Genomic DNA, 13331 nt, shown 5'->3' with positions numbered 1-13331 from the left:
TGTAAATCATCACTCGCGTCCCTCAGCCCTGTTACTGTGAACGAAGTCTTAACTTTTCTCTCATCATCTCCGTCTACTACATGTCCACTTGACCCAATTCCCTCCCAATGACCTCATCAGAGCTAAGTCTCAAGGCAACTTTTCCCTGCTCCTTCTCCTTGATCTTTCCTCTGCTTTTGACACTGTTGATCACCCCCTTCTAATACAAATCAACGAAGCACCAGGACCTGATGGATTACATCCAGGTGTCCTCAAAGAGTTGAGCTCACTTGTTTCAAAGCCATTATTTCTAATTTTTAGAGACTCTTTACACTGGCAAGGTACCGATGGATTGGCGTAAGGCCAATGTGGTTCCTATCTTCAAAAAGGGAGCAAAGTTCATTACCAGGTAACTTCAAACCCTTTAGTTTAACATCCATAGTTGGAAAGGTTTTAGAGAGTTTGATAAAGAACCACATAGAGGAGTTTCTGCTAGAAAATATTATTATAAGTGATAGTCAGCATGGCTTCAAAAAAGGCAGAAGTTGTCTAGCACATTTACTCTCTTTTTATGAGGAAGTAAGTAAACAGGTAGACAGCAGAATAGCAGTTGATATAGTGTACTTGGACTTTGCTAAAGCATTTAACACTGTACCCCACAGACGGTTAATATGCAAGTTAGGGTCGATAGGTTTAGAAAAGTCAATCTGTAAATGGATGGAGAACTGGCTTAAAGATCGCATCCAGAGAGATGTAATTAATGATTCATAATCTGAATGGTCTAAGGTTATTAGTGGTGTACCCCAGGGTTCAGTGTTGGGACCTTTACTGTTTAACATCTTTATAAATGATAAAGAGTTTGGGATTAAAACTACCATTTCTGTGTTTGCAGTTGACACCAAACTATGTAATGGAATTCGGTCCATACGGGATGTCTATAATCTACAAATAGACCTGGATGTACTGCTTGATTGGGCAGCCAAGTGACATTTAATATATATTAAATGTAAAATTATTCACTTGGGAGCTAACAACATGGATGCTTCATACTGTCTAGGGGGAATACATTTGGGGGAGTCAGAAATTAAAAAGGATCTGGGGGTTCTGGTAGATCATAGACTTAATAATAGCATGCAATACCAAGCTGCAATATCTAAAGCTAGCAAAGTTTTTTTATTGTATTAAAAGAGGAATAGATTGCAGAGATGAAGACCTAATCATGCCCCTGTACAAAGCATTGGTCAGACCACATCTGGAATATGCAGTCCAGTTTTGGGCACCAGTTCACAAAAAGGACATTGTTGAATTAAAGAGAGTGCAGAGAAGGGCAACTAATTTAATAAAGGTAATAGAGGAGCTCAGCTATGAAGAGAGATTAGCTGAACTGAATCTAATCTCGCTTGAGAAGAGATGTATAAGGGGGGATATGATCACCCTGTGTAAATATATAAATGGTCCATATAGAGAACTCTCTTCCCCATTATACACTTTGCGATCATTGCAAAGAAAAAGAGGGCACTCTTTGTGTCTGGAGAAAATTAAGTTTAAGCTCCGGATAAGGAGGGGATTCTTCATTGTAAGGTTTGTGAAAATGTGGAATCGGCCCCCTCAGGAAGTAGTTTCAGCAGCTACTATAGATTTTCTAGAAGCACAGAATATAACTGGGTATTAAGGCTTTAAAGTAAAAATAACAGTGACTGTTGATCCAGGGAACATCTGATTGCCTCATGGAATCAGGAAGCAATTTTTTCGCCTGTTGAAGCAAATTGTACCAGGGGCCTGCCTCTGGACCAACTATGTCTTATAGGGTTTTATATCTGGGATATGTTTATTTCCCTAGTGGTTGAACTTAATGGACTTAACTATGTAACTACATGAATTAGAGGAATGCAAATGATTCACATATTTTAGGTACAATTTGTAATCCAGGGACTTTTAGCCCTGCCCCTACAAGTAACACCATTTTTATCATATGTTTTCTGATTTTTATAAGTAGTGCTTTTTATAATGCTGTTATCTGTTACAGTGATCCATAGGCTTGTAGTGATGCATTTGACTTAACAAAGGCTGGGAAGCACTAGTCTAGAAAAAGGCGAAGCATAGGTTCTGCTTTTCTCACTGCTCAAACTCCTGCACTTCCAGGGTTTTAAGTGCCTAGAAGACAGAGTACCTTATGACATTACTACCTATTTCTGTTAATATTTTATTTATGAACAGTAAAAGGTATGAGGAATGCAGGCATGGTTTGATTGGTGGGGGAAAGGGAGGTCAAAGTGCTTGTCACTGGGAGATGAGGGACTGTTTTTTATTTTATTATTTTAATTTTTTTTATAGAAAAAAAGTTAACCCTTTTACCAAATCATTCATATATATATATATATATATATATATATATATATATATATATATTTTTTTTTTTTTTTTTTGATCCCATGTATTTTTTTTAACAAATCACACGCCCCTATCGATTATAATCATAAGTCATGTTATACAATTGTGTAAAAACATCTTGAGTCAGTTCCAATTACGATAAAAATAAAGGTGAAGTGCGGGCATGGTATAATTGGTGTGGGGGAGGGGGCAAATACTTGTTGCTGGTAGATGGGGTGTCACGCACGGATAGACAGGACCACTGTGAGCCCTGAGAAGGGCCAAGGCGAAGAGTCTAAGCCGTAACCAGGTTTTCTCCAGAGCCTCTGGTGGTGAGGATGTTGCGCTGCTGGTTACGGCCAGGTTGCTGTCCTTGGGCACACCAAGGTGGGCCAAATCACCAGGTAGAAGGATAGTCAAGGAAAAGCTGGGGTCAAGACAGACAAGCAAGCAAGAGAGGTCAGGTCACACGCCAGGGGTCAATACCCAGGGATCTAGGAGACAGACGGCAATGACACAGGGGCCACTGCGGGCACAGGGAACACTGGAAACAGCAGGAGGCACAGGAGAAGCAGGGATATCCACAGGCAGACAGGAACAGCACGGGGAAGTTGTCTGGGAACCAACAGACTGGACAACGAGGTAACCCCTGGAGCTGGACACAGGAAACACTGGATTAGGCAGCATGTATACAGGAACTAGTTCACAGAATTAAGGGCTGGGCACAATGGAGACACAAAGGAGACAGGACTTGTTGCACACAACACAAAATGGAGTTTGAGAGCTAGCTAAATATTCAGGGCTAGTTGAGAGGCTATATTCTGATTGGCCAGCGGCATGGACGGAGTTGATAAAGCTTGGAAACAGAGGCACGCCCAGCATCAGAATTGCCCGCATGCGCATGGGGGAGATGCCTGTGCTTTATTGAGGAACAGGTAAGTGTGACATGAGGGACACACTGCTTGTCACTGGTAAATAGGGGACACAATCTAGATTTACACTATTATTAATAAAATAAAAACACATGTTAGCATTCTAACACAATATTCTTTTAAACATCCCTTTGCTTTTTCACATGTATGTGCTTGTAGTTACTCCATGCATTTGCACATGAACAAATTAAAATATGTTTCTTGTTGGATGTTGGATTTGTCTGGGAGTAACAGCTTTGGGTTGATTTGCAAGGGATGAATTTTAAAAGATAGGTTTGGCAATATTGATTTGGCAATTGATTTGGAATTTGGCAAATTGTAGCTGTTACTGCCATTGGATGATAGTAAATTCACTCCTAAAACATTTCCTGCTGACCATTGTCATGAAGAATAAAAGTGAGTGGGAATCCAACATTTTTTGTGGTCAACAGAGCAATAGGTGGGGAGAAATCACCTGCAAAATCATCCAATGTGACTAGACGTATACTTTAAATATAATGTGCCTAGGCATGTGCTCTAAATGTAACACCATGAGGATTCCCCCAAAATCAAATTATATCTTGCCAAAGCTATTTTAAAAGTTTGCAGAACTGTACCTTTGATATATGACTTCTACACAGAAAAAATAACCTGTTGTAGTTTTATTTTACCAACAAATAATTTATATTCACATAGAATTATATATTTTTTTCAGGCGATCAGAGTATTCTTCATGTTACGGGCTTTATCGCTAAATCTGCGGAAAGAACCTGAGACTCAGCTTCCTTTGACCCGAGAAGAGGACCTCATAAAGACAGATGATGTACTTGATCTCAGTATGTAACATTTTGATCTTAGTTGAAGTCCTTGGAATGCTTTTATTAACATCAATCACCAAAAAAAATTTAGATGTTTGTGAATGTCAAGACTCAGGAGACCAGCTAAAACTGTGTTTATTTTATTAATGTAATATGTTTAATTTATTATATTATTAGTTTATATTTACAAGAAAACAATATGCTTTTGTGTTATTATTTGGGCCTGACTGTCAGTAGTGTATTTTTTCTCAGCAATTTATATTTGGGCTGCTGTCTCAAGTCTATTGTACACAAACAAATTGTAAAATATACTCCCATTGGGCAATAAGTTAAAAGGCTAAAAATAAACATATGTGAGTCACAGCTCACTCACATTTTAAAGAAGCTTTAAATGATAAGAAAAGGGCATTCCAAAAATATAAGGATCACTTTAATAATTTGATAATTACAAAAGATGTAAAAAGGAAATCAAGATTGCAAAATTCAAAATGAAAGCTGAGTTGCAAATGAAAGAGCAGCCCTAAGATGTTTTGAATATAATAATAAAAGATCAGTTCTGAGCATGTAGGCCCTTTACAAGATGACTTTGGTGACTTGGAACAAGGAAAATGCATCAGCAGTGAGATGCAAAGCACAATGCAGGACAATCCAGCTGGCACCACTACCGGAATTTGCTATTTCTGCTCGCATCTTCTGGAAGATGCGATGCACAATGCAGAAGGTCTGCATTGTGCTTTGCATCTCCCTGGAGATTCAGAGCAACAGCAGCAGCGTCGGGGTGAGGCGGGCGGGACATCCCCACTTGCATCACCCGGAAGGATGTGACATTTTCTGGGTAATGCGAGTGGTGATGTATTGGGGGGGTGTGGCCAGGCAGAAAATTTAAAAGGAGATTACAATGTAATCAGCTTTTAAATGGTTTTTACAGTGTAAAAACACCACACAACATAAAATAAAAATAAAAGTGCATTTTAAATGTTATATTTTATTTTAAGATTAAATTGTTGTCCTATTTCATAATTTTTTAAAATTATTATTTATAATTCTGTATTATATTATAATTTATGATTATAATATAATAAATAAATATAATTATCATACCCGGGAGTTAATCCTAAGAATTACAGGCCCACAATATAAACAAAAATTTCTATGCAAAAAAATTAGGATCACTTTTTGTATAAAAATACTGACAGAATTAGAACGCTAGGGGGGTTAATGGACCACAGTAGCTCAAAACCAACATGGTCTAGCAACAGACAAAATAAAAAGACTAAAGAAGCATGGTGGCTCAGAAGTTAGCACTCTGGACTTTGCAGCGCTAGGTTACAGGTTTAAATCTTGGCCAGGACACTATCTGTATGGAGTTTGCATGTTCTCCTGTGTCTGTGTGGGTTATTCCAAAAACATGCACTTAGGTTAATTAACTTCCCCCTAAAAAATGACCCTAGACTGTTTTAAAGACATATGACTGAGGTGGACATTAGATTGTGAGCCCCTTTGGGGGACAGCTAGTTCATGACTAGGGACTTTGTAAAGCACTGCGTTATATGTTGGCGGTATATAAATACTGTGTAATAATGATAATAAAGCACCATCACCAGATGGATTGAATGTACAATCATGTGTCCTCAAAGAGGTGAGCTCTGTTATTTCACAGCCCTTCTCTCTAATTTTAGAAGCTCTTTAATCGCTGATATAGTGCCATAGGATAAATCAACGTGGTACCTATCTTTAGAAAAGTAACCAAAGTTGTTACCAAATAACTATAGACCTGTAAGTTTAATTTTTAAAGTTGGAAAGTTACTAGAGAGTTTGATAAAGAAACACATAAAGAGTTTGTGCCTGAAAATATTATAAATGATAGCCAGAATGGGTTCAAGACAGACAAAAGCATTTGACACCGTAAACCACAGACGAACAATGTGCAAGTTAAGATCACTAGGTTTAAAATATTCTATTTGTAAATGAAAAGACAACTGGCTTAAAAATTGTATTTAGAGAGGAGTGATTCATAATCTGAATGGTCCAATGTTTTTAGTGGCATACCCTAGTGAAGGGGTGTCAACTCAAATACACAGAGGTCCGAAATTAAAAACTTAGACCAAGTGGCAGGCCAAACTTGCAATTTATTGAAAAAACAATCTCGATAAGAAGAAACAAGAACACATGAGAAGAGCATGCAGTAATATACAGTGGATTGATCTAATTCATATTAAGAATTCTTTTGTGGGCCAAAAAAAAGGGTGTGTCGGGCCAGAGTTTGTAGCTTTGTAGGTTGGAGTTTCACTTTGGTGTAAGAATTGCTGTCATACCTGTAAATTTCCTTTCCTGTAAACTTCTGACAGCACATTTCCCTCCCTTGTTCTGTCGTGAGCTTTTTAAAGAACACCTGCAGGGGAGAGGGAGGTTAGTTTTATAGCTTTGGGAAGCTGGTCCAATGGAGATCAAGGGGTAGAACTAACCCAGCTGTGTGCTGTCATGAAGAGTTTACAAGAAAGGAAATGACAAACAATTTTTCATTACATTAGCAGCACTTTGCCCAGATTTCCTTAGGATAAACATATTTACATTACATTTTTACCCACTCACATCCTTGAAAAAACAAGGAAGAGAGACAGAGGGATTGGCTTTTATGGATTTTAACTGAGACCAGATACTATCGCATCAAAACCTTATAATTGGCCTCTATTATCGAAGTGTTCAGAGATATTTTGGAAATGGACACTGTTGAATCCTGCCATTCTTGCCCACTCCGCTACACTTCCAAATTTGACTCCTGTTGTTTCATATAGGAAAGTTTCTTATTGCGTGAGAAGAGATACTCCCTTTGAAATCAGTTAAAGAAACTGCAGGTTTTTTCAAATCATGTACTCTGGTAGGGTGGTTTCAGCCCTTTAAGTTTATTTTGAATAAAGGACCTGATTTGTTGATAATGGAAAATTTCTGTAAATGGAATGGGAGAGGCCCAGAATAGCCTTGCGCCACCAGAAAAAAATAGCCGGTTTACAAACTGGAGGACATTTAGGATTATGCCATAAGGCAGTAAGTGGAGCATGGGGGAGTGCACGGAAAAAATGTTTTTTGGTCCATCCCGTACTGAGAGAGCATATGAAAATGAAGGACAGAGAATAGCAGGTCTTTTAGGGGAGGGGGTCCACTTTAAGGACCCCGATCGGTATTGAGGGGCAGGCCAGGTCAGTCCATTGTGGTCTTGGATGCTAAATAGTAGTTTGGCCTAATGCTGCGATTTGGGCTGCTCTGTGGTATAACATTATGTTGGGCACACCCAATCCTCCCAATTTTTTAAGAGTATATCATGAAGTTGCATTATTGTGGTGTGAAGTTTGTTTTGGATATTTCTTAAGACCAGTCTGGGTATAGCAATAGGGAGGGTGCAGAAAATATAAAGCAATCTGGGTACAGTGTTCATTTTGATTGCAGCTATTCTCCCGAACCACAAGGGGGGGGGGGGGGGGCTAGAACCCCATCTATTCAGATATCTAGTTATTGGACGAAACAGGTGTGGGTAATTAGTTGAGTACATACCATAGTGAAAAGAGGCAATCTGAATGCCTAGATAGATGATTGCTTTGGGTTTCCACATGAAGTCAAAATAATCTTTGAGTTGGGTGACTATGTTTGGGGGCTATTATTTAGAGCTTCGTATTTGGCTATATTTAGTTTTAGACCTGACACCTCTGGAAAGGAGCTCAACTCTTTAAAAAAGTTGGACAAGGAAATGAGAGGAGAAGTTATATAAGGCGTTATCAGCAAAAAGTCCATATTTATGTTCTATATGACCACATCGTATGCCCTTGATGTCAGGATTAAGCCTTACAGCTGTTGCTAAGGGTTCAATTGCTAAAGCAAAATGTAAAGGGGATAGAGGGCAGCCTTGTCTGGTGCCTCTGCAGAAGGGAAGGAGTATAGAGAGGATATAACCCGGCAAAATGCTGGGTCAAAGCCCATTTTATGAAGGGCTTTCAGATAATCCCATGATAAGCTGTCAAAAGGTTTGTGTAGATCCAATGAGAGTAACATCGCTTCTCTTTTTGTTCGCCATACCAGTGACCGTTAATTGCTGAAATCAGGTCTATTTTACGTCTAGTTTGGTCCGGGGCTTGTTGATGGTAAAGAAATCCCACCTGGTCCAGATGGATTTACTGGTCCACGAAAGAACCCAGCTTGATTTTTGGATGTGTGGCTGTTTGTGCCCTACGATTTAGTTTATTTGCTAGAAGCTTGCCAGGTTTGTTAGCCCTAAGTAAAAATGTATGTCTGTGGGTGGGGTCACTAAAAATGGATTCATTAAGCCTCCAATGTGATATTGGGTTTTTGGAGCCTAGGCCTGTTAGGCGGAGAAGTAGCGGATCGTGAGGGAACGAACGAGTGACGAATGGAGGAATGCATGATCTATACGTGAGTATTGTTTATGTGGTAAGGAGTAAAATGTGTAATCCCTAGTAGATGGATTGTGCTCCCTTAGATTGTGCATCCACTAGATCGAGGTCATAAAGCAAGGAAGCAAACCGCTGGCTTTGCTTAGAGGGGTGTTTATATGTTGGTCTTGAAGTCTAATGTTTGATCTAGGGCCAAGTTAGAGTCGCCCATCAAAATCAAGGCCCCTTCAATAGAAGGGGAGATTTTATCAAACATTTCATGGAAAAATCTCATTTGACCAGAAGTAGGAGCATAGTAACACGATATAGAAACTAGGGACCCAAGTTTCCTACTACCATCACGAAACACCCGTCATGGTCTTTAAGTTCAGTGTGAAGAGTGAATGAAACTGACCTGGAGAACCCTAACAACCCCATACATCAGAGCGACGTTTCTATGGAAAATTTTAGGAAAAAAATCAGTAGAGAAATAAGTTACTTGTAAAGCTAAAACATCTATTTTCATGGCCACTTTTTTTTAAGTCATCTTTGGTATGAAATTAATGAAGTTTCACTATATTGTCCCTTAGGGAGCCATCTGCCCTTGGTGCTGTTGCGGCTCTATGTAGCTGATCAAATTCCAAATATAAGTCATCACATGATGGTAGGAGTGATTTTATGAACGCTTTTACCGTAACCTCTAAGTTTTTATTATTTTCAGGGAGACCTGGAATTTTGAAGTTGTCACGCCTGGAGCGATTTTCCAGATCCTCTATTTTGTCCTGTGCTAATTCCAAACTTTCTTCTAAGGAGGAGATAGTTGTGGTATTTTGGGTGACCTGACGAGTAGTTTCATCTGATTTTTGTTCAATTAAATCTAGCCTTTGGCTCAGGAATTGAAAGTCTTGTTTTAGGTCTGAAGTGATTTTAACTATAGCTTTGTTTCAAGAAGGGCTGCAAATCTGGCTATAAGAGAGGCATCACCAGAATATTCATCATAGAGGTTGAGCTGCAGGAATTCTAGCAGGGCTTTCAGGGCTGAAAGAGTCCTGATTTTTAGTTGCAGGCTAAGAACATTTAACATTGTATCTGTCTTGTGATGAAGAGAGGTAGGAAATGTCCCCAGCATGATCCCTGTGCATAGGAGAGCACATGGCAGCCTGCATATTTTCTGGAGAGGAGGGGGTATTCTTACCTCCTTCCCTGATGTCTGCACAGTCATAGATGCCTTGGATCTGCTGTCTTGCATGGTGGGGGGAAGGGGACCAGATCAATCGCCATCTTGCTTGAGCTGGGGGCTCCACAGATCATCCGCTCCAGGGATTTCTGGGGCTGCTTTCCTTTCAATTTTTAACCCCTGAAGATGTCTGCTGCTGTAGGGAGCTGTGTGAGGTGCCGTGGAAGGAAGGAGCCGTGGGAAGAGGAAAGAAACTCCGGAGGGGCACAGAGCTATCTAGAGAAGCTTCCTCTCTGGTAGCCCGTGCATAAGCACTTCGCGCCCTTTTTTATAAAAAAAGAGAAAAAAAAGTTTTTGCACTTAAAAAAACACTAACAAAAAAGTTTTTACTTTAAATAAAAGGGTTCTCTACCCTTTTATGTAAAGTAAAAATTCTTAGTTTAGGTATGCTTTAACCTCCCTAGCGGTAACCCCGAGTGTGACTCGGGGTAGAAAAAACCTGCTAAAAGTGGTAACCCTGAGTCACACTTGGGGGTAGGTAAAGCAGCGTTAATGATGATAAATAAAGCCTTACCTTATCTGCCGGCGTCCCCCTCTGTTCTGCTTCAGCGATCACATCTCCAACAGCGTCTGTGTACTGATGAGTCACCGGAGAAGTTCCCGGTGAATGTCCGTGCGGGTGTTGCCGGTGGGCGTGGCCAGTGGGAAATTCAAATTCTTTGTCTTGGATTCAATACAAATAACTGAAGCCACTGTAAATGATATTACCCTGTCTATATTAGGTAAACATCTATTTAAAGATTAAAGAAGGTAAACCAGGTGAAGCAGACTTCTTCAGTACTTGCTTTTCTGTGAGTGAGTCTGTATTGTATCCCTTTTAGTGTGACCAAGGTTCCCTACTATAAACATGTAGTGATTGACAAATACATATACATTTTATTAATCCTCCTTTACATGCCTTTGAATGCCCTTATGTCTTCTGTTGTTTCTCAGAACCCCAGCAACTACCATTCTTTAGCATTAAGTTGTAGAACCCATGTAAGATATTGACTGATTTGTTGCTATGAATTATGTTGTGTTTACTGTTATGCATCTTTTTAACTTTAGCCAGTGTTTCTTTATAAATGTGTTTTATTCATTTGTCCCTGTTTATAGCAGTTGCACCAAAATAAGGTAGCTTGATTTAATTACAGCTGAGTCCTTTATTTTCCTTCTACTCAGATAACAGTGATTTGATTGCATGCACAGTAATTACAAAGGTTGGAGACCAAGTTCAAAGATTTTTGGCAGTTGATATCTATCAAATGAGCCTTGTGGAACCAGACAGTAAACGACTTGGATGGGGTGTTGTGAAGTTTGCTGGTTTATTACAGGTTGGTAGATCATTTTTTTCTAAATTTCAACTATACAAATCATTTTTACATAGAACAGATTTTTGCTAATCAGAATTGTGATTTTCTACAACATTTAATTGTTAGTTCCCAACAAACTCATAATGAACACCAGTTAGATCTTAAGGAAAACTAAAACCCAAATTATCCCGTAAAGTAAACTCTAGAACGTATTTAAATCTGGAATAAATTATATATGCTGTAGATTTCTCTGAAAGACTTACAAGTCACTTACTAAACTATATATTTTTGTAAAAACATTTTACTTTGTTCTAAAGTAATTTTTGACTCTTGACTCTTTTTAGGATATGCAAGTTACAGGTGTAGAAGATGACAGTCGAGCGCTAAATATTACTATCCACAAACCAGCATCGACGCCCCATTCCAAGCCATTCCCTATTCTTCAAGCAACATTTATTTTTTCTGACCACATTCGGTGTATTATAGCCAAACAAAGGCTAGCTAAAGGGCGCATTCAGGCACGACGGATGAAAATGCAAAGGATATCCGGTTAGTGTGCTTGCAAATTTTACTACTAATCTGCAGAATAACACTGCTAATATGCAGAAAAAAGCAGAAAATCTTGTCTTACTCTTTAATTCTTTTATGTCTTTTTTTCATTACTGAATTAGCCTGAATTAGCCTGTAATATCATCCCAAAACTGGATAGTCTTGGCATTAAGGATTTTGACAAACGTTGTTTCATTGCAAATTTGCCAAAGATTTGTTAAATTTAGAAAAAAATAAAGGCTTTCCAAAGACCTAATGGCTGTGGGCCTCGGGTTTGCTTAAACAAGATTTTTTTTTCACTGTGCGTTGCTGTGTGCCATGGTTGTCTTGGTAAATGCTACTGTAAAGAATGCGTTCTTGAGAAATGGTACATGTTGATATTTATAATACTACCACAGTGTGTGTGTGTTATTATTATTATTATTATTATTATTAATATTATTATTATTAAACAGGATTTAATTAGCACTTACATATTACGCAGCGGTGTACATTAAATAGGGGTTGCAAATGACAGACGAATACAGACAGTGACACAGGAGGAGAGGACCCTGGCCCGAAGAGCTTAAAATGTAGTAGGTGGGGGAATTAACACACAATAGGAGGGGAGAAATGTAGTGGTGGGAAGTAGTGGCGGTTTCAAAAGACAGAAGAAGATGGGTAGGCAAGTTTGAAAAAATGGGTTTTGAGTGCTCTTTAAAATGAGCAGAAAGTAAGAGCAAGACGAAGAGGATGAGGAAGACCATTCCAGAGAATTGGGGCAGCACTAGAAAAGTCTTGAAGCCGTGCGTGTGATGACGTTACACAGGATCTTGAATTTGATTCTAAGGTGAAATGGAAGCCAGTCCAGTGAACTGCAAAGAGATAGAGCCGAAGAGGAGAGCGGTAGGAGGGATGGATAAGTCTAGATGCAGCATTCATAATAGATTAGAGAGAAGAAAATCAGGTTGGTGGAATACCAGAAAGGAGGATGTTATAGTAATGATAGGGGCATGTACAAGGACTTTGGTGGTCTCTGGGGACAGGTAGGGGTGGATTTTAAGGATGTTGTGTAGGTGAAAGTGGCAGGACCTGGAAATGTTCTAAATATTTGAGGTAAATGAGAGGGCTGAATCAAAGGTGACCCCAAGACAACGTGCCTGAGGGGTTGGACGAATAACAGTGTTATTAACAGTTAGAAATATGTCAGATGGAGATTTGGAATTTGAAGTGGGGAAGATGATGAGTTCTGTTTTATCCAGGTTGAGTTTCAGGAATCTGTCAGACATCCATGATGATATGGCTGACAGGCAGCATGAGACCTTATCCAGGACCGAAAGAGTTAAGTCAGGGGTGGACAGATAGATTTGAATGTCATCAGCATACAGATGGTACTGTAAGCCAAAGGAGAATATGAGACTACAGGGAGAGGAGGTGTACAGAGAAAAAAACTGGTCCAAGGACTGATGCTTGGGGAACACCAACAGGGAGGAGAGTGGGAGAGGAGGAATTACCATTGAAAGAAACTTGAAAGGAGCAGTCAGACAGATAGGAAGCCAACCAAGAGAGAGCGGTGTCACTGATACCAATGGAGCACAAGATTTGTACTAGAAGGGGGTGATCAACAGTGTCAAAAGCAGAGGAAAGATCAAGGAGCAGGGAAAATTTGCCTTGAGACTTAGCTCTGATGAGGTCATTGGCTGCTTTAGTTAGAGCTGTTTCAGTGGAATGGAAAGCCAGACTGGGGAGGGTCAAGGAGAGAGTTGTTGCTCGGGTAATCGGTGAGTCTTTTGTAGATAAGGCGTTCAAGAAGT

General features: G+C 39.4%; 1 protein-coding gene across 6 annotated transcripts in view; it reads left to right on the top strand.

Annotated features, from left to right (window-relative positions):
* CLEC16A (C-type lectin domain containing 16A) overlaps positions 1-13331 on the top strand; it is a 333014-nt gene that overhangs the window by 245772 nt on the left and 73911 nt on the right. For all 6 annotated transcript variants that reach the window (XM_072419009.1, XM_072419008.1, XM_072419010.1 and 3 more), the window contains 3 exons: positions 3976-4096; positions 10859-11010; positions 11334-11538. In XM_072419009.1, the coding sequence (XP_072275110.1) occupies positions 3976-4096; positions 10859-11010; positions 11334-11538 (478 nt within the window). The remainder of the gene's footprint in view (positions 1-3975; positions 4097-10858; positions 11011-11333; positions 11539-13331) is intronic.

The sequence above is a fragment of the Pyxicephalus adspersus genome, chromosome 7 (genome assembly GCF_032062135.1).
Source record: "Pyxicephalus adspersus chromosome 7, UCB_Pads_2.0, whole genome shotgun sequence".
NCBI classification, from domain to species: Eukaryota; Metazoa; Chordata; class Amphibia; order Anura; family Pyxicephalidae; genus Pyxicephalus; species Pyxicephalus adspersus.
The sequence above is the reverse complement of the archived record's forward strand: the minus strand, read 5'-3'. Positions and strand labels throughout refer to the sequence as shown.